Genomic DNA, 18632 nt, shown 5'->3' with positions numbered 1-18632 from the left:
TGGCTTTGTAAATGGTTTTCTAATTAACAATGTTTTCTCTTTTTTAGCTACTACAGGGAGGAATGTTGAGACCAGACATCATCTACTGTCTCTTGGGTCAGCGACAAGCATGACAGGACCAAGGAATGGCAACAGCATGCAGAATCTTTAGCACAATCTTCTGTATTAGGAAATGTTTAATTGGCATGAGAAGAGATGATCGAGTCAGACATGAAATTGGACAACTGTAAAGTATGACCGGATCATCAGGGCACCGCTTGGACTTTAAATCTCAATGTTTAGGGCATATTGAAGTCGAGGTGCTGCATTCCAGAACTTAAACTTGTAGCTTACTGTTCCCCGTCTTTTTAACAAATGACCAGTAGTTAATTTCTAAGGTTTTTCTCATCAAGAGAACAATACCTAAAAACTCTTACTTGTTTGCAAAAGAATCTTCTGGGGACTCAGTCTTAACTATGCACACAATGTAGCCGGACATCTTGAAATATTCCTCTTAGTAGGAACTGTTTGTTTTTAACTCTTGGAATGGTCAGGAGTAATATTCCACAGCTAAAAATCTTCCTGGTTATTGGGACTATACTAATAGAGCTTTTTGGAATGAAGTTTATGTTACTGTCCTGTTTAAAGTATCACAATGGCTTCTAAACAGCATTCACTTCGGAGAGCTGTACAGTAAGATTCTAGCTCTCGTTTCTTAAGCTTACGGTTGGAGTTAACCTTGTTTGTGCTGATTACCAAATTACTAGATGAATACTGATGTAATATGATAAACTGCTCTTGGGTACAGACACACGCAGGATAGCTGTCAGTCAGAGACGCAGACTGCTAAGGTGAGAAGCAGTGACTTGCTGCTACAGATCTACCGAGGTGGCCACACTGATTTGCCTGCTCGTCTCAGGCGTGTGGGTTGTATGCGGTGCCCCTTGTTTTCCATCTTTGTGGCCTTTTTTGCTAGGAGACGTCTAAGAGTATAACAACTGTGCATGCCTTTCCTTTGTAAATGTGCTGCCAAATCCCTGCTTGCTGTCATTGTCACTGTATCGATGGTAACTGCATAGCGGCCCTTGCTGTGTTCTTTTTCTAAGACTTGCATTCTGGGACTCTGTTCCACCTTGTCACGTGTACAGACTTTAATCTGTTACAGCTGGCAGCAGTATTAACGCGGTGAGTAAAGAGCCCAGGATTGCTCCTGTTTGTAACCGATCCTTTCTGGAAGCCCTGCCTTCTGTTTCTTTTTGCCCCTGCTGAGTGTTCTTTAGCCTTTGAGAGTGGGTTTAGGTAGAAAAGTGTTTTTGAAAGTCTAGTTCCTTGATGTAATAGTGATATCAAATCTAGGGCTGGGGGCTTTATGTCCAGTCTGTGCAAGTCATACAAGTGTCCGATGTGTACAGTTTGCTTGCGCTGAGAGCTTCAGTCCTCTTGTACAGACTGTATCAAATGTCATTAAACACTGAGTGGACCACTGAGGGACGGCAAACAGAGGATGCATTTTGAGCATTTCAGATCAGTAGTTTGATCAGTGCCTTTTGAGGTCCAGTCTTTGTGGATTGGATCCGTTCATCTTTTGATGTTACCTCCTACTCATTTGAAAGAAGGTTGGTGGTCAGAACTGCTTTGGGAAGCAAGCCACGGTGATCAGTGCCTTCATTGGCAGCTTTTACCATTTTTAATTCTTACGTGTCTTTGCGAAATCATTATTATGCAGACAGTATAACTGTTATCTTACAAATATTTCCATAGGGCTAAGAAAGTATCACTTGAAAGAAAAGTATTGATTTCAATCAGCGATTGACTCAATTCCCACAGTGTAGGGGTTAATAAGTCTTACTCTCAATTTATTGTTCCTTTGTTGTATTCTGTAATATAAGAACATCTGGGAATGCGAACTAGTGGAATATGTTTTCATAATTTTTCTATACTTTGGGTTTAATAAAATGGTGTTGATAATCTAAAATAATAGATCATCCAAATTTAATTTTACTTCAGAATGCATTTTGTATTTTCATTTGAATGTCTATTTTTTAAACCTTTCTGTTAATTAAAAATAGAAGTCCTTCACTTCTTCGCCTCTACACACCACTTGGATTTGCCTTGTGTTTACATGAGCTCGTTCTGACTTTACCACCCAGGTTCCTTCCTTTAGAACAGAGGGAGGTCATTGGAGTTTTCAAATACGACCCAAGGGAAAATGCGCCAAAGCTGTCTGAAGATTGTCTCTTGACTCACGGTGGGCTTTTAACCTGTAAGATCTAGACTTTCTCCTCACTAAAGTGGACTTTGAAGAACATTTCCTAGGCAGAATCAGAATGTGGGAGTGAAGCATCCTAGTAGCCTGGAGGAAAGAAAGGTTGATCCTTAGAGTTAAAGAAGCCAAGTTAGGTGTTTTCTCTGGAAAATGCTCATGTTTCATGGTGGGTAGTGTTTACATCGAGGTGGCCAGACCTTTGGACCATCCTGGATGTCAACTAAGAACATTTAACATTTCATTAATAAAAGACAGTAAGTAGACCTTAGTTGGGAGAATGGCAACAATAGTCTTTGTTGTTGACAGCCACCTTTTCTCGTGAGTGAAAGCATGGATGGGTAGGTATTCTCCTAATGGACTCTCCCTTTACTTATCAATTCAGGCTTGTCCTACAAGCCTCTGCCATGAAATTCCAGAAACTAATATAGTGGTTTGTCAGTGGATCTTGACACAATATTTTCCATCTTGGATAGTTTAAATTCTACATTGTACAGCTGTAGCTCACGGTATCATTTAACCAATGGGTTGTTACTATACAAGGTGCTGAAGTCATACAGTAAGTAGACCAATTTTAAGACATCTAAATTCTCACATATATCATTGTACATATATTTTTAGGCTCTTTAGCCAAAAATACCTGCTGGCTTCTAATTCATCCACTCAGCACATGCCTTCCCCGGCCCCGTCGTTGTTTATACTTGTGGTTTTAGGCAGCTCTTTAGCCTGACATTTGGATCTCTGTCCACTCGTTCAGCACTTGTTGCAGGATTCCTCAGTGGATTGAAGGCACATGGAAAGTCTCGTTCTGGTTAAAACCTTCCTGCCCTCTTCCAGATGGTAAGGTCGTTGATCAGGGTCATCTAGTCTACACCAGCACTTGGGTTGGTGAGTGTCAGCACCTGGACTCTTACATTTCTTATGTTTTACTGACTTGAAGGAAAATGTTATTTTCTTCTGCCTCTATTACCAGGTAACTACTGTGTTCTTCTACAGTACAAACCAGAGACCTGACATGGGGACACAGCTCTCCATGTGACTCTGTGACCTCATACATTATTATATTGTTCCCGATATGCACAAGAGAAAATACAGATTGTCTACCAGCTTGCTGTGGAAGCTTGGTTTTTATGTGGATTATTAGGAAACGAAAATAAAGATTTTCTAGATGCTAGGAAACTGATTTCCAGAATGGCCAAGGTCTTCATTTAAATATACCCACCCCCTTTTTGTGGAGGACAACATACTTTAGAATGAGCCAGGGGAGGTAGTACAATTTTTTTTCCTTTAATTCCATGTCTAGGCCTGACACTTTAGATCTTCTCAGGAGTAAGAGGTCACACCCCAGGTACATGGCTAACTTACATAGATTCTCCTGCTAAACTGAACTAAATTAAAACTCAAAGGCATCCTAGAGAAATGTGCTTTTTACTGAATTGCTTAAGCAATTGTGCCAGTAGTTGAGGGCAACAGAAGAGACTCTGATATTAAGAATACATTTATTCATTAAAGAATAGGCATAATCTCAAAGTCACAAGTGAGTGACTTAGTTTTTATTCTTTTTTTTTTTTTTTCCTTTTTTTCAGAGCTGAGGACCGAACCCAGGGCCTTGCGCTTGCTAGGCAAGTGCTCTACCACCGAGCTAAATCCCCAACCCCTAGTTTTTATTCTTATCAGTAATTTAGAAACACTTCTGGGTGCCCGGGAGATGGCTCAAGAGTTAAGAGCATCTGCTCTTCCCAAGGACCTGGCTTCAGTTCCCAATACCCACATGACAGCTCACAGCCGTCCAAACCTCTAGTTCCTGGGACCCTGACACCCCCTGAAGACGCCAGATAAAAGTGATACATGTACATAGATGTAGGTAGGACAGTCATACGTAAAAAATAAAAATGTCCCTTGTTAAAAAATTATTTTACACGTGTCTGCAAAGTGCCTTTCATACAAACAACTGATGCAAGGACGGTTGGGTCAAAGTACGTTTCCACATCTTAGGTGCAGAGTACTTCGTTCTCTTCAAAATTTCAAAAAGACTTGGACACCCAAACAGTAGTTTCTATCTACTTCATTTGTATATAGCATTTATATATATTCAGTGACAGGTTTGACCGTCTTGTGACCAGTGACTTTATGTAACAATGGGGGGAGTATGCACTTGCAGGTCATAGGGTAGCAGAAGTGATTTTCCTGGTACACTAGTGCAGCGTATTAGCATTGGCCAAATTGACCCGTGTTCTGGCTTAGGTAACTTACCTACCCCCAGGCCCACCTCTGTGGGACTACTCGGACATTTTCACTGTTGAGATTTCCCAAAGGTGAATGGATACGCAAGAAATTACTTTTTCTTTCTTCTTATCTTTGTTCGTGTCAGACAACAGTCCTGATAGCTCTTAGAAACCTTAGGAAACAGAATCACCTGGAGCAGTGCTGAGTTCCGTTCTTTCCTTGGCTTCTCCCTAAGCCATGAACTTTCTGAGCAGGTCACTTTCTGGCTTACACTGCTCTTGTGTTGTTCAAAGATAGGTTACACTAAATTGTTCTAAGTGCGATATTCTAGAGTTCTGGCCAGATAGAACATGTGGAGATAGAATGTGCTTTATGATAGTCAGAATTTGACTACACTACAAGAAACAACAACATGTCATACAACACACAGACTTAGTAGCTGGTGCATAGCCTCACTCCCCCATATCCATCGTGAGAATTTGTTTACCCTGTGAAGCAGGGTAAAGGTCTTTGTTTTATATTTCAGCCATCTTTATTTTCCATTCTTGCTGGTATGTTCCCTTCCTCTAGCTCAGTATGCCTATCTTACCTCACAGAAACGTCATGTTGTCACCAGGCCACACCACCAGAGGCCCTGGCACCTGAAGTCCCTGGCCAGCTGGAAAGTCCTGCTAGAATCTGTGCTGGGGGCTGTGCTGGGCAGAGAGGACAGTGGGAGATCAGTGTCCTTCATGATTGGCTCCCTTCTCCCAGCGCTGCCAGCATTCTGGTCTGTGGCATATCTTCAAGTAGAGAGAGAGGCTAGAGTGCCGTTGTGGCACCTTGAGAGTGACAGGGATACTGATTGAGTGGTGTGTTATGGTCTAAGTAGGGACAGTTAAAGTATGTGAGTCTCTTATATTGCTCTCAAGACTGATGGCTGGCACTGCTGTCATGCGTCATCCCTTTACCCTCCAAGTGTACCAGCATAGTTCTAATTATTTTCCATTATCTTTATTGCAGGAAAAACACATAACAAGAGGCCCCAAGTTTTATAGTTAAGTGTCCAGTTGAAGAGCATTAAGTCCATTCCACCTTTGCACATCCATCTCCAAAATTGACTTCCTCTCTCTCTTTTTTTTTTTGGTTCTTTTTTTTCGGAGCTGGGGACCGAACCCAGGGCCTTGCGCTTCCTAGGTAAGCGCTCTACCATTGAGCTAAATCCCCAGCCCCAACTTCCTCTCTTAATTGGAAGCTCTAACTACCAAACAGTCACTTCAGCTCCCTCTTCCTTCTAGTTTTACATAGTTCAGATAAGTGGATCTATACAGCATTTGTTCTGTCATGTTATCATAGTATTTTAAAAAAAGCAACTATCAGATTTCTGTGAAACTTAGCAGTCTATTCAGGTTGTCACCAGCGTCCTTTAATCATGCTGTGGCAGGGAAATGCATACCAGTCTTTCACTGCCATCTAAGAGCACCCTAAGGTCATGCTGTCAACCAGCCAAATTTGCTTATACTTTTACAACTGTTAATTCTGTTAGGGAACCTACTCATCTTAGTCGGGTTCCTTTTGAATTCAGATTTTTTTTTTTAGATTGATTTATTTGTTATATATAAGTACATTGTAGCTGTCTTCAGACACACCAGAAGAGGGCATCAGATCCCATTACAGATGGCTGTGAGCCACCACGTGGTTGCTGGGAATTGAAATCAGGACCTCTGGAAGAGCAGTCAGTGCTCTTAACCGCTGAGCCATCTCTCCAGCCCCTAAGTAAGTTCACAGTAGAAGAAAATAGGCTTGGTATCTGTTCTTATTAGTGAAAAGAATTTCTGTCAGCTTATAAAGAATATTTCATTTAGTAGTAATTTCTAATAAGGCAGAAGAAACAAAAGATAACAATTTATGGTGTAGATTTGGTTTTAAGCCTTTTCGTTTTCTATACAAGCTTTCTGTGTACATAATCAAAATGCCTGAGATAAAAATAGGCCATTTAGCCTGGTATGGTTGTGCATGCCTTTAAGCCCAGCAATAGGGAGGCAGAGACAGGTGGGTTTTTAATAGCAAGCGGGTGGCGGGTGGGCGGGCGGGTGGCGGGTGGGCGGGCAGGCAGGCAGGTAAAAAGCCAAAGCAGGCTGTTCATGCAGAAGTACAAATTGACTTTGTGGCTCTGCAGTGGAGTGGAGGGACATTCTCAGCCTGCCAGGTTAAGCTGCAGTAAGGGATAAAGCAACAGTAACTATGTTTCCCTCTCTCCTTGGAGAGGAGTCCAGGCTGAGTTTCAGAAAGTCATTCTGACTTTGTTCTAAGGTACAGATGTGAGGGTGACCAGGGCCCAAGGTGTTAGGCTCTGCAGCGGGGCACTTTAACTTGAAAACATTCTATGTGGGCATCCACATCCAAACACCAATTAAAGAAACAGTGGTGACACGGTCCTTTAAGGAGTTGCTGTTCTATGTTTCCCTAGAAAGTAATTTTGTGAGATGTGCATGCAAGGCAAATTATGTGAATTTGCAAGCTGGCCAAACATTAAAATGCCGGTCGGAAAGCAGGAGAGGACAAGGATGCAGCTCTGGTTCTGGTGAATTTTATGGTCGAGTTGCATTGATTCTTACACTAAAAGACAAGTCTCGTGTGAATGTTAGTGGCCAAAGAGATCAAAAGCGAGCAGTCCAACTAAGTGCAGAGGGAAGCTCTCCTGTGTGGAGCATGTGGGGCAAACTTGTTTGGGGCCTGAGTGGACGATCGTACTCGGGTTTCTGTTCTTTTGAGGTTTCATTATGTTGCCCTGGGTGGCTTAGAACTCAGAGATCCTCTTGCCTCTGCCTCCTGAGCACAGTTCTGGAATTAAAGCTGTGTGACAGCGCTCCTGGCTGTTTCTCAGTGTCTTAAGCTCCAGAGTCTACAGATAATACAATTGTTTCATTTGCTTGTTTCCTCTGTGGCTCTGAAGGATCAGGGTGAGGGCTTCGTGGTTTAGAAACACAGGCTGCTCTTCCAGAGAAGCTGGGTTCCATTCCCAGCACCCACATGGTGGCTCACATCATGTGTAACTCTAACTTCAGGGGTCTGATACCCTCTTCTGACCTCAGCAAGCACCTGCATGCAGTGGTGCACAGACGTACATGCAGGCAAAACACTCGTAAAATAAGAAGGGATCACTTTTAAAAAACACAGTCTGAGATGGGTGTGTTGGTCCATGTCTGTAGTCCTGGCTGTTTGCCCGACTGGAGCGGGCGGATCTCTTGAACTCACAAATTCAAGAACAGTGTTGACAATACAGTGAGACCCCATCTCATCAGAAAAACCAATATTACTCTGAAAAGAGATCCATAGCCTTCATCCTGCTAGAGGGGTTCATGATTTACAACTCAGAATCACAATATGCTGTGTGAGAGTGAGCAGTGCTGGTGGCTGGGCCATGCCGTTCAACGTAGTCTTTATGTCCCCTCTTGAGAGATGCTTTGCCCAGGTGGGGTTCATTTATTTATTTTTGTGTTTAGTTCTTTTTGTTTTTAAATTGTTAGTAGCCATATTTAGAGCAGTTCTTGTGGTAATTCTGGCAGGTTGATGCGTGTGTGTGTGTGTGTGTGTGTGTGTGTGTGTGTACACGTGTGGGTGTGCACACTCACAGTATGGGCAAGCATGCGTGTTTCAGCAGTGTCCGGTTCTTCGGTGCATTTCAAGCTCATGAGTCTGCCTGGCTCTCCACTATTAATATTGCTGGAAGCAGCTACGTGTGAATGGGTGTTTCTGGCAAGGAGCAGACTTTCATTTTAATTGACACTTTCTTTTATATACTAAACCATGGATGCCAAGTGCGTTCCTCACTAGTGGTTGTAAATGCTAAATCTATACATGGCTTCACCACCTCCTGTCAAGATAAATGCAAGCTTCATTTCCCGCCTCTGAGGAGTTCAAAGGAATAATTTATCCCTGGCTTGTTTGGGAAGATGTTTGCAGCCAACCTCACATGGACCCAGCTGCAAAAATTTCCAGTGCCTCAAGCAAGCTCAGCAACCGTTTTTGTTCCTGTGGAACACGGAGCAGTTGGAATGAGAAGTCAGATTGCTCACTTGTTCAAATTCTGTGATACAGAAGTGACAGCCATAAAGGCCTAAGTGGGAGTGTATTGATGTCCTCAAGTTCAGTCTGACACTCTTGAGAGCTAAGCCGTTATTTACATAGAAAAAGAAAACTGGGAACCCGGGATGCAGGAGAGGGGGAATTGTTTTGTAATAAAGATGATCATTTTTGAGTGAGTTCCTTAGAAATGAGTGCACGTCTTTCCGGCCGTGAGGCAGGTCTCTGAGCTGAGGCATATGCATCTGCCAGTAAAAACACGGGCAGGAGCAATTTTTAATACTTTATCGCTCAATGTAAGGAACGCTTGCTGTTAGGCTCTGAGATAGTTTATTAATCCCAAGTATGGTAGCCCATCAATTGGAGCTGTCATGGCGGCTTTCTGTGGCCAACCACAGCAGCCATCCTGTGCCTCCCTTCAGTTATGTTTGTGCTCTTCACAATGACCCTGTAAAGTAAGCGAGGGAGTTACCTTCATCACAGAGAAGCCAGTACTCAAACCTGGGCTTTAGGATCACTGGCCATGCCGTCTTTAAAGTGTGCTGGCCACACTACTAACAGTTGTGAACGTCTTCTCTGTCACCAACTCGATGGGCTCATTTGTCATGTTCTGATACGTGTTGACTAATTTTCTGCATGAAGCCTCGGATTCTAAGCTTGCTTATAAAATAATATATCGGAGGAACCGAGCATTAAAAGAGCCCACAGTCCTTGAGGTTTTCCTTGATGATAATGTCTGTGACTGCATCAAACACAAATTTGACGTTCTGTGTGTCCGTAGCACAAGTCATGTGGCTGTAGATCTCTTTGACATCTTTCCTCATGTTGAGGTCAAGGAACTGACTCTTGATGTAATTCCCGGCATCCTCATAGGAATTGTTGCCTAGTTTAAAAAAAAGGTAATGTAGAATTAATTAACCTATAAATGTTGAATTTTTAGGTGACTGATTTGGTTCTTGGAGTATTGCGTTAGGCCAGTGGGTCTCAGCCTGTGGATCCCGACCCCTTTACAGGGAGTGCATATCACATGCTTACATTCTGGTCCACAACCGCAGCCAAAGCACAGTTATAAAGTAGCAGGTAGTAATTTTATGGATGGTGGTCAGCACAACATGAGGAATTCTACTCAAGGATCGCAGCGTTAGGAAGGTTGGGAACCACTGGGCTAGACGTTCTGGCCGGTATCCTCGGATGGCTCTGGTGTATCTGTCTGCTCTACTCCACACACATCTGAACTTGAACCATTCATCCCGTAAGGCAAGCTCCTTTGTGCTTTGGCCTCTGGAGTGAGACAATCCCATCACCGCGAACTCTTACCGTCATACTCCGGGAAACAGATACTGAGGTGGACTTTCTTAATTTTTTCCTCAAAGAGGTCCTTCTTGTTGAGAAAGAGAACAATGGAAGTAGCCGCAAAGAACTTGTGGTTACAGATGCTGTTGAACAGATGTAGAGACTCATGCATGCGATTCTGGTGAGGAGACATTGTGGGAAATATCAGATCAGCTTGTGGGGAGGATGTCTGTGTATTCCTGTTCCGACTGAACAGACTAGTGTTCCAAATATAAAGGGAAAGCAAGGGAACAAACCACGGTTTTAGTGTGGTGGGGCAGAACCAAACATTCCTGTCTGTCATTTCAATAGCTTTGATTTGGGTGAGATTACAGATGCCTCAGAGTCTCAGGTTCCGTAAAGAGTTACGAAAGCTCCATGAGGACATGTATCTGTGGTAGTAGTTGACTACAGGGATGATTAGCTTCCAGGGTACAAGTAACATTTATAGTGCCACTGCTAGGCTGGAACCAGGTCCACATTAGCTCTCTGTCACTTGCATCTCCGAGATGATTTTGCTGGGCTCCTGTCAGGAGATCCCAAGTTTCAGCAGGGGGAAGACTGTTACATGGATTCTTTGGCCCTGATGTCACAGGTAAGGGCTGGAGGATTTCACAGTGCCACACCAACACTTCTCTCATAGCTACCTTGACAGAGGAAGAGAGACGTGCTGTATGTCTGCAAAGTCCTGAGTTAGCCAGTGGCCAAGTCAGGTAAGCATTTAGGGAATAGGCCTTTGGGTCCTGAAGGGTGCCACCAGCTGACTTGACTTCATTCCTGTCAACTCATCAGGGAAAACTGAGTAGATGAGAGTGAGAAAAGCTTTTCCTCACTGTTAATGCTCCTCCTGTTGATACTTCAATACCTTGTAAACTCACAGTAAAATGGAAGAGATCTGGGAACATGAATAATGCTATTAAGATATTTTGGCTAAAAGGGACAGAGTACTCTACTGTGAACCCTGTCAGTTAAAGAGAAGGAATGGCAACAAAGCTGGAGTGACAGGAGGATAGACCAGAGCTGGAGTGACAGGAGGATAGACCAGAGCTGGAGTGACAGGAGGATAGACCAGAGCTGGAATGACAGGAGGATAGACCAGAGCTGGAGTGACAGGAGGATAGACCAGAGCTGGAGTGACAGGAGGATAGACCAAAGCTGCAGTGACAGGAGGATAGACCAGAGCTGGAGTGACAGGAGGATAGACCAGAGCTGGAATGACAGGAGGATAGACCAGAGCTGGAGTGACAGGAGGATAGACCAGAGCTGCAGTGACAGGAGGATAGACCAGAGCTGGAGTGACAGGAGGATAGACCAGAGCTGGAGTGACGGGAGGATAGACCAGAGCTGGAGTGACGGGAGGATAGACCAGAGCTGGAGTGACGGGAGGATAGACCAGAGCTGGAGTGACGGGAGGATAGACCAGAGCTGGAGTGACGGGAGGATAGACCAGAGCTGGAGTGACGGGAGGATAGACCAGAGCTGGAGTGACGGGAGGATAGACCAGAGCTGGAGTGACGGGAGGATAGACCAGAGCTGGAGTGACGGGAGGATAGACCAGAGCTGGAGTGACGGGAGGATAGACCAGAGCTGGAGTGACGGGAGGAGAGACCAGAGCTGGAGTGACGGGAGGAGAGACCAGAGCTGGAGTGACGGGAGGATAGACCAGAGCTGGAGTGACGGGAGGAGAGACCAGAGCTGGAGTGACGGGAGGATAGACCAGAGCTGGAGTGACGGGAGGAGAGACCAGAGCTGGAGTGACGGGAGGATAGACCAGAGCTGGAGTGACGGGAGGATAGACCAGAGCTGGAGTGACGGGAGGATAGACCAGAGCTGGAGTGACGGGAGGAGAGACCAGAGCTGGAGTGACGGGAGGAGAGACCAGAGCTGGAGTGACCGGAGGAGAGACCAGAGCTGGAGTGACGGGAGGAGAGACCAGAGCTGGAGTGACGGGAGGATAGACCAGAGCTGGAGTGACGGGAGGATAGACCAGAGCTGGAGTGACAGGAGGAGAGACCAGAGCTGGAGTGACAGGGATAGACCAGAGCTGGAGTGACAGGAGGAGAGAAGCTGTGTTTTCTTTCTTTCTTTTTTTTTTTTTTTTTGGTTCTTTTTTTTGGAGCTGGGGACCGAACCCAGGGCCTTGTGCTTCCTAGGTAAGCGCTCTACCACTGAGCTAAATCCCCAGCCCCGAAGCTGTGTTTTCTGTTGGGCAGCTGGCCATCATGGAATACGTGTTTATGTGAAAATAGTGTTTTCGCATCTTTGACTTTTTTTATCTCAAGAAAATGGAACTGGCATGAAGATAGACAGCGCAAGTCCTTCCCTGCACTGTCTGTTCATCCATTTCATCCACTTAGCATCACTTCCTCTGGCTATTGATGGCCTATAATATATAATATTTGGATTTCTAACCTCAGACCATGCTCAGTCAGTCAGGAACTTCACAGTACTCACCTAGAACCTACAGCAGAAAAGGGGTTTTCTGTGGTGATTAATAAATTAGACAGATTGCTTTGCTAGGAGATACTAGGCTGCCACCGTCAGTTGGTTGGGGCAGTGGAATAATGTGGTTTGGAAGAGGCGCATGAGGAAAACCGATCTGAAACTAAAGGCCGCTCACCACCTCGTCATCCTCCACCAGCACCATGTCATAGGCGCTAAGAGCAGCACAGAAAATGATGCAGGTGACTCCCTCAAAGCAGTGGATCCATTTCTTCCTCTCTGATCTCTGCCCTCCCACGTCAAACATCCTAAGGGAAGAAGCAGCTGTTCTCATGGGTGTGGCCAGATGTGACTCAGTTGCCTCTGGTATTCACCCCGAGGGATGGCCGCTTGGGGCCAGTTAGTAGCAAATCAGAAATAAAAGAGGCAGGAGGAGGGGAAGGACAGTAATTAAGATGGGGCATCAGCCAAGGCCAAGAAAACACACTGTGAGACCTGAGATTCCCCAGGGAACCCAGTGCTGACCTAAAATTCAAATCTTTTACAGAAAACTTGGTCTCGATGATGCCTGTTGTCTTGACTCTGGATCGAAGCACGTCTTGCTCATTAGGGAGGTAGTCAGGGTCTGTAATCCGGTCCAGCTGGTTCAGGTAACTATCAAAAAGAAAGTGACATCAGTGATGGTGCAGTCCGCAGAGACTAAAGGAGGCAAACAGTCTCCCCATAAGTCACACAGCTACCACAGTGTTAGAAGCAGGACTGGAGTCCACAGCACTGAATCCAGGACTCTGCAAAAGCTTGTGTGCAGCCTGGGCTGCAGAGATGGCTCAGTGGTTAAGAGCACTGATTGCTCTTCCAGAGGTCCTGAGTTCAAATCCCAGCAGCCACATGGTGGCTCACAACCATCCGTAATGGGACCTGATGCCCTCTTATGGTGTGTCTGAAGACAACACAGTGTACTTATATATAATAAATAAATCTTTAAAAAAAAGAAGAAAAGAAAAGGTGAGGGCTGAGGGCCACACCCTGATGAGGCGAGTGTTCTGTCCCCCTGGCTCTGCCTCTTTCTAGACAGGAAATAGATCTAAAGAGGCTTTGAAGACACGAGACACCAAGACAATGTGTGGACCCTGTCCCCTGAGTCAAACTGAGAAATAGGAACACATTTTGAGAGTTGATACTGAGGAATTAAGTGTTTAGGTGAGATGATATAGTCTCCTCCTTATGTTTTAAGTACATAATGAAATCCTGAGGATGGCGTAATAGCTGCAGAACACTGAAAGGAATCCAGAGGGAGGGGTGAGAAGTCAACTCAGGACAGCCGTGAATCAACCGCGAACCCTGGCTCACCGTATCTCACCTTCGTACGTTCAGAAGGTTCCATACGGATGTGAGAGTTTAGGAAGGGTAGAGGGGGGCAGATGTGAAACAAAAAGACTTACTATGGAGAGGGAAGGAAAACTGACACAAATGTCGATATGTACTCTAAGTATTTAAGCATTTAAATTATCACTAAACCCTAGAAGACTTGAGAGTCATGCGCCCACTTTACAGATATAGGAAGACTTCGGAGGAATTACTCGGGAGAGTGAGACACAAGGACTGAGTTTCAGGCCAGCTCTGGCTACAGAGTAAGACTGTCACAATCAAAACAAGAAAGCCCTGTGGCATACTATAAAAACTCAGCCTCGCGGTCACTGGAACCTGGACTCAAGTACAGCCGCTTCTGCTGCTCACGCCCCTTGGCTGAGTTAACAGCACTGGACTGCAGGTTTTCTACGAGAAAATGGGGCTCATGTTCCCTGAAGGCTGGCTTGCAAACAGATAAAGGGCCCTGAGATATAGCATATGTCACATACCTAGCAGGGACAGAAACTTAGTAAGGGAAGATACCAGACACTAAATAGCATTACTTCAAGATGAGGTGACAGGGCACAAACCCAGGGCTGCTTGGTCCCCCCGCTCATGCCCACTCCCAATCCTGTACTGTTGGGGGTTGATAACTCTGCCCCTTATCTTTTTGGAACCAGCTTTGCAAACTGGATTGTCTCTTAGTGTCTGACAATCTTTCTGTGGTTTGCCTCTTGAGATAGGACCAAGGGGCTAAGCAGAGCCCCCTGGTTTGAACATTGTGTCTTCAGCTTCCTAGGCAAATGTCTCCACAGGCTTAAGTTCAGTTTGTGGGTCTGCAGTGCCCACTGCCTGGACTTACAGCTGGGTGGGATTTCCTCTGGGCTTTGCCCGCCGCCTCCCCCAGAGTCTTACTAAGATGCCGAGTCATTGAGCTGGAACTCTGCGGCTCTGTCAAAGCAGGCTTGAACTCCACCGTCCTTCCACAACTTTCTGATGACCTCCACCAGCTCGGAAGGCATGGTCCCCTCCTCGGTGGAGTCAGCCAGGTTGTTGAGCTGTCTCCCCGCTTCCTGTGTAATCCAGAAATCTGGCTGAGAATGAGCTAGGACTAGGTCAGTGGCTTTCCAGGGGCGGTTTCTGGGAATGTATTGAGTGGAAAGCATTTTGCATTGCTCCCGAAGCCCAAGGTAGACCTGTCTCAGTGAAGGTGCAGTTTAACTGCTAATTAACTTCCAGCATGCTCTCCAGATGTAGCCAGCCCTGGGGTTTCTAGAGGACAGTCCTAGGAGCTTCCTTCAGGTCTTAGACTTCAGATGACCCTGAAGGTGGATTGGTAGAAGATACAGGTTCGTTGCTTCAGGGACTGGAAATGTAAAAGCTATACTAGCCCTGAATACACAACCCAGGAAAATGCTAGTGTATTAGCTTATAAAAGCCCCATAGCTCGGGCAAAACCCCAAGGAGAGTATGTTTTAGTGATAAATTAAGATACAAAGGCAAAAAGATGCTGGGAGTGGGTTGTGTAAACGTTTGTTATAAAGGTAGAAGTTGCTTACTCTTCTAGAACGAGGATGATTGGAAGTTTCGCAGATGCCATTTGACTTACACAGAACTTTTTTCTTACCCGACTTTCCTTGTGGTTTGCTGGTCTCTGGTCTATTTCTTCTCCCGCTTCCACCCAGAACCAGATAACATTAGTCACGTACCGCACAGCTTGGTTCAGCATAGTCAATGCCTAGTGTGGACATGGCTCTGATGATAGCCAGGATGGACTGCAACACGTTCCCATAGATGACAGATTTGAATTCTAGGCATTCTTCGGGTGAGTAGCCATCCTGGTGAATGATCCTTGAGGGAACAGGCACTAAACTTTTAGCTGGGCCTGAGGAACCAGAGCTAAGGGCTTGGGACTCTCCGGGGGCGGGAGGAGGCGTTTAAGAGTCATATGAAACCACCTGTATTTGCTGTCCCCAAGGGCAGGGTGAGGGAAGGGACATTGTAGAGTAGGTCCTTTAGTCCAGGGTCCCTTGGAGCTAGTGACCCTTCTGCTCAACACCAACACTGAGTCCACTGGCTCCCCACCTCGCTCCTCCCAGGGTTATGTCTCCACTCACTTCATTTGTTTGACGATCGTGCTCTTCCCTGACTCTCCCGCACCTGGAAGGGAAATGTTTATGCTGTCAGTGTCCACCACTTCTCCTCAGTGGTCCAGAAGATGCTGTGTGAACAGTGCTTTCTGGGAGACACCCTAAGCTCAGGCCGTTCAACCTAGATTTAGAGCAGTTCCTCCCCTTTAGCACTATTTACAACAGAGGCTGGGTTTTGTTTTTTGGGGGGTGGGGTGGGGGGAGGTTGAGACAGGGTTTCTCTGTGTAGCCCTGGCTGTCCTGGAACTCATTCTGTGGACCAGGCTGGTCTTGAACTCAGAGATCTGCTTGTCTCTGCTTTCTGAGTGCTATGATTAAAGGTGTGCACTACCACCCCAGCTATGGGGATTTTTTTTTTAATGGCTGCCTAGTACATGCTAAGATGTTTAGAATCCCCGGTCTCTCCCCACTAGGGGCCATTACTATCCTACTCTTCATAACAACCAAGTATTTCCAGACATATCGAGTAGCCCCTGGGACTCATGGTCTCCCTATAGGAACCACTGATAGACTCATAGAAATTCCTTTAAAATATTCACACTGCCTATTTTTGACTCAGGCAAGTGGTCTTGGGTAGAACTGGAAAGAGCCGGGCCTCTTCATTGAAATTCTTTCCCCTTACAATCTTTTTTTTTTTTTTTTTTTTTTTTTTTTTTGGAGCTGGGGACCGAACCCAGGGCCTTGCGCTTGCTAGGCAGGCGCTCTACCACTGAGCCAAATCCCCAACCCCACCCCTTACAATCTTGATAGTGTCTGCTATTGGCTGAAACATTCCAGTATCCTCAGTCAGGCTAACCTCTTGCCCATCAAGAACTCGTGATCTTCCAGGCCAACCTGATCCCTCAGTCCCCTCCCACTTTGCCCGTGCCTGTTCCCTCTAAGCCGCTTATCCTGAACCTAGACAATCTGCTTAGGCTTAAAAGATCTGTCTCTGTAGTCTCTGTTCCCTGTGTGTAACTCTTGGATCCCTTACAGCCTGGTCCAGCTTACAAATAGGCCCCGAGTGTGTCCGTGGGCTCTGCTGCTCCAATTCCCCAGGTTCTCTATGGAAACCTGTCCTAGGAAGCCAGCTTGCTGCTACACAGAGCTATCAGCCACACTTCAGAAGGACCATTGCTGTTTTGGGTTCCTGGTGTGTGTGTGTGTGTGTGTGTGTGTGTGTGTGTGTGTGTGTGTGTGTGTGTGTGTGCGCCAGGCGTCAGTTTCTTACGATCAGTTTCCCTGACTGACCCACTGAGACACTTTTACCATCTGCACCAGCCAGGGATCTGCTTAGGATGCATTCAGTTGATGAAGCTGCCAGATGTCAGAGGCTTTAGAGCACTTATGTAACAGAAAGCCAGGAGGGAGTTTCTGTTCTTAAAGACTCCTCCTTCCCCATGTCCCTCCCCTCCCTGCCAGGTTCCGCTGCTTCCAACATCTTGAAAGCAAGAAGTATCCAGTCTGCTTGGCAAAACCCAGGAGGCTTATCCTCGAGTTGGGATCGGGTGGTGGTGCTTCATGAGTCCATGGGTGAGGGACAGTCCTGGTTACTTTGCGGCACAGGTCTCTGACTACAGGTTTGGGGTGTGCCTGCACGGCTGGCCGGGGGTTCTTGGTAGTTGTTGAACCAAAAGGAAGTGTTATTGCAGTTGGGTAGCCCAACCTTATCTTTGCCCAGCCCCAGGGGAAGTAAACCAGCTCTGGTAACCCTGACATTGTGGGTCTCCTTGCTGTGCCTGTGCAGGCTCCAGAGTAACTTTGCTAGCTCTAAGCTCTGCTTGGTTTCTTAGCGTGAGACTGAAGCAGAGTAAGGGGAAGGCACCCGTGCTAGTTCATCTACTCGTGTCACTCACCAAGCAGCAGCAGCTTGACAGTCTTGGCTTCCTTGTCAGCATCCTCCTGCAGCTTCTTTTCCAGCTCCCTGGACCTCTTGGCAAGTTCTTTGTCCTCAGCACTGATGCCACTCCCCATCTCTGCTGTCCCCTCAGAGAAGGGACGTTTTCTCTGGCTCTTCAATTCTTCCTATCTATGAGACAGAGAAAAAGGAAAACTCGGTTAGGATAGAGTAACATTCTCTTGCTCCCGTACGAGCTGAGCGAGAGTGTGGAATGGTGGTGCTTGTACCCCTGTCTACCTTGGCTCCAGACTCCCTAGCCCAGCTGGAGAACTACTTCTTAATCCAGGGATTGTCCCCTTTATGTCTAGCAGTATGACAGAGCAAGCCAATTAAAAGCTTTGCCAGTCAGATAAAGGGCAAAGGCTAACATTTTTGTTTGTTTGGTTTTGTTTTGTTTTGTTTTATGAGGGAAATGATCTGGGTTCTGACATAGCCAGAAAGAATGAGGGCTCTGGAGTTCTGAGAGGAAGCAGCCACCTCCTCCCCTCTGATGAGCTCATCTGAAGGCCTCTGGCCTGTGGACTCACTTGCTTTGGAGAGCTGAAGGTTACAAAGTCTTAGTTTTAAGAGGTCAAAGGGATAGTCCTGGCAAAAGACGGGTGCTGCTCCAGGAGCTATTACTGATCCTTTGTGCTGGCTCATCTCTCAGGATGCCTCTCCTGTCCTTAGCACTGGGTGAGTGTGACAGGGCCTTACTGTGTAGCCCTGACTTGTGCAGACTAAGCTATCCTCGAACTCAGATCTGCCTGCCTCTGTCACTTGAATGAGTGCTGATACTCAGGGTGTGTACCACCACCTGCTGTTTCATATTGTACATTGTTTTCCTGATTTTATTTCCCACTGTACGTTTCTTCCATTCAGGGACCAAATCTGATTTGCCTCTGAATCTGTGGTTTACTAGTAGGTTCTCATCAAGTCTCTGGTAACTGAAGAAGTAAAGGACGGA

At 45.9% G+C, this 18632-nt stretch overlaps 2 protein-coding genes across 8 annotated transcripts in view; one reads left to right on the top strand and one right to left on the bottom strand.

Annotated features, from left to right (window-relative positions):
- The window catches only part of Gnai3 (G protein subunit alpha i3), a 37955-nt gene extending 36006 nt beyond the window's left edge, over nt 1-1949 (top strand). The window contains exon 9 of the mRNA NM_013106.2: nt 48-1949. The gene's annotated coding sequence lies outside the window, so the exon portion shown is untranslated. The remainder of the gene's footprint in view (nt 1-47) is intronic.
- Gnat2 (G protein subunit alpha transducin 2) lies at nt 1337-18301 on the bottom strand. Of its 7 annotated transcripts, NM_001108950.2 has the most exons (9): nt 17924-17949; nt 17643-17815; nt 15775-15817; nt 15367-15508; nt 14573-14730; nt 12833-12961; nt 12486-12615; nt 9851-10004; nt 8847-9416 (listed from the first exon to the last, which is right to left on the bottom strand). In NM_001108950.2, the coding sequence occupies exons 2-9, from the start codon at nt 17758-17760 to the stop codon at nt 9226-9228; spliced, it is 1065 nt and encodes a 354-aa protein (NP_001102420.2). In that variant the 5' UTR covers nt 17761-17815; nt 17924-17949; the 3' UTR covers nt 8847-9225. The 7 variants fall into 7 exon arrangements, with proteins under 7 accessions (XP_038958728.1, XP_038958724.1, XP_038958726.1 ...); XM_039102800.2 differs by lacking the exon at nt 12486-12615 and having other exon boundaries at nt 1337-9416; nt 17924-18284; XM_039102796.2 differs by lacking the exon at nt 17924-17949 and having other exon boundaries at nt 1337-9416; nt 17643-17912.
- Nucleotides 18302-18632: the final 331 nt, after the last annotated feature.

Source organism: Rattus norvegicus, chromosome 2 (genome assembly GCF_036323735.1).
Source record: "Rattus norvegicus strain BN/NHsdMcwi chromosome 2, GRCr8, whole genome shotgun sequence".
In the NCBI taxonomy this organism is placed as follows: Eukaryota; Metazoa; Chordata; class Mammalia; order Rodentia; family Muridae; genus Rattus; species Rattus norvegicus.
This window is presented reverse-complemented; position numbering and strand designations above follow the sequence as displayed.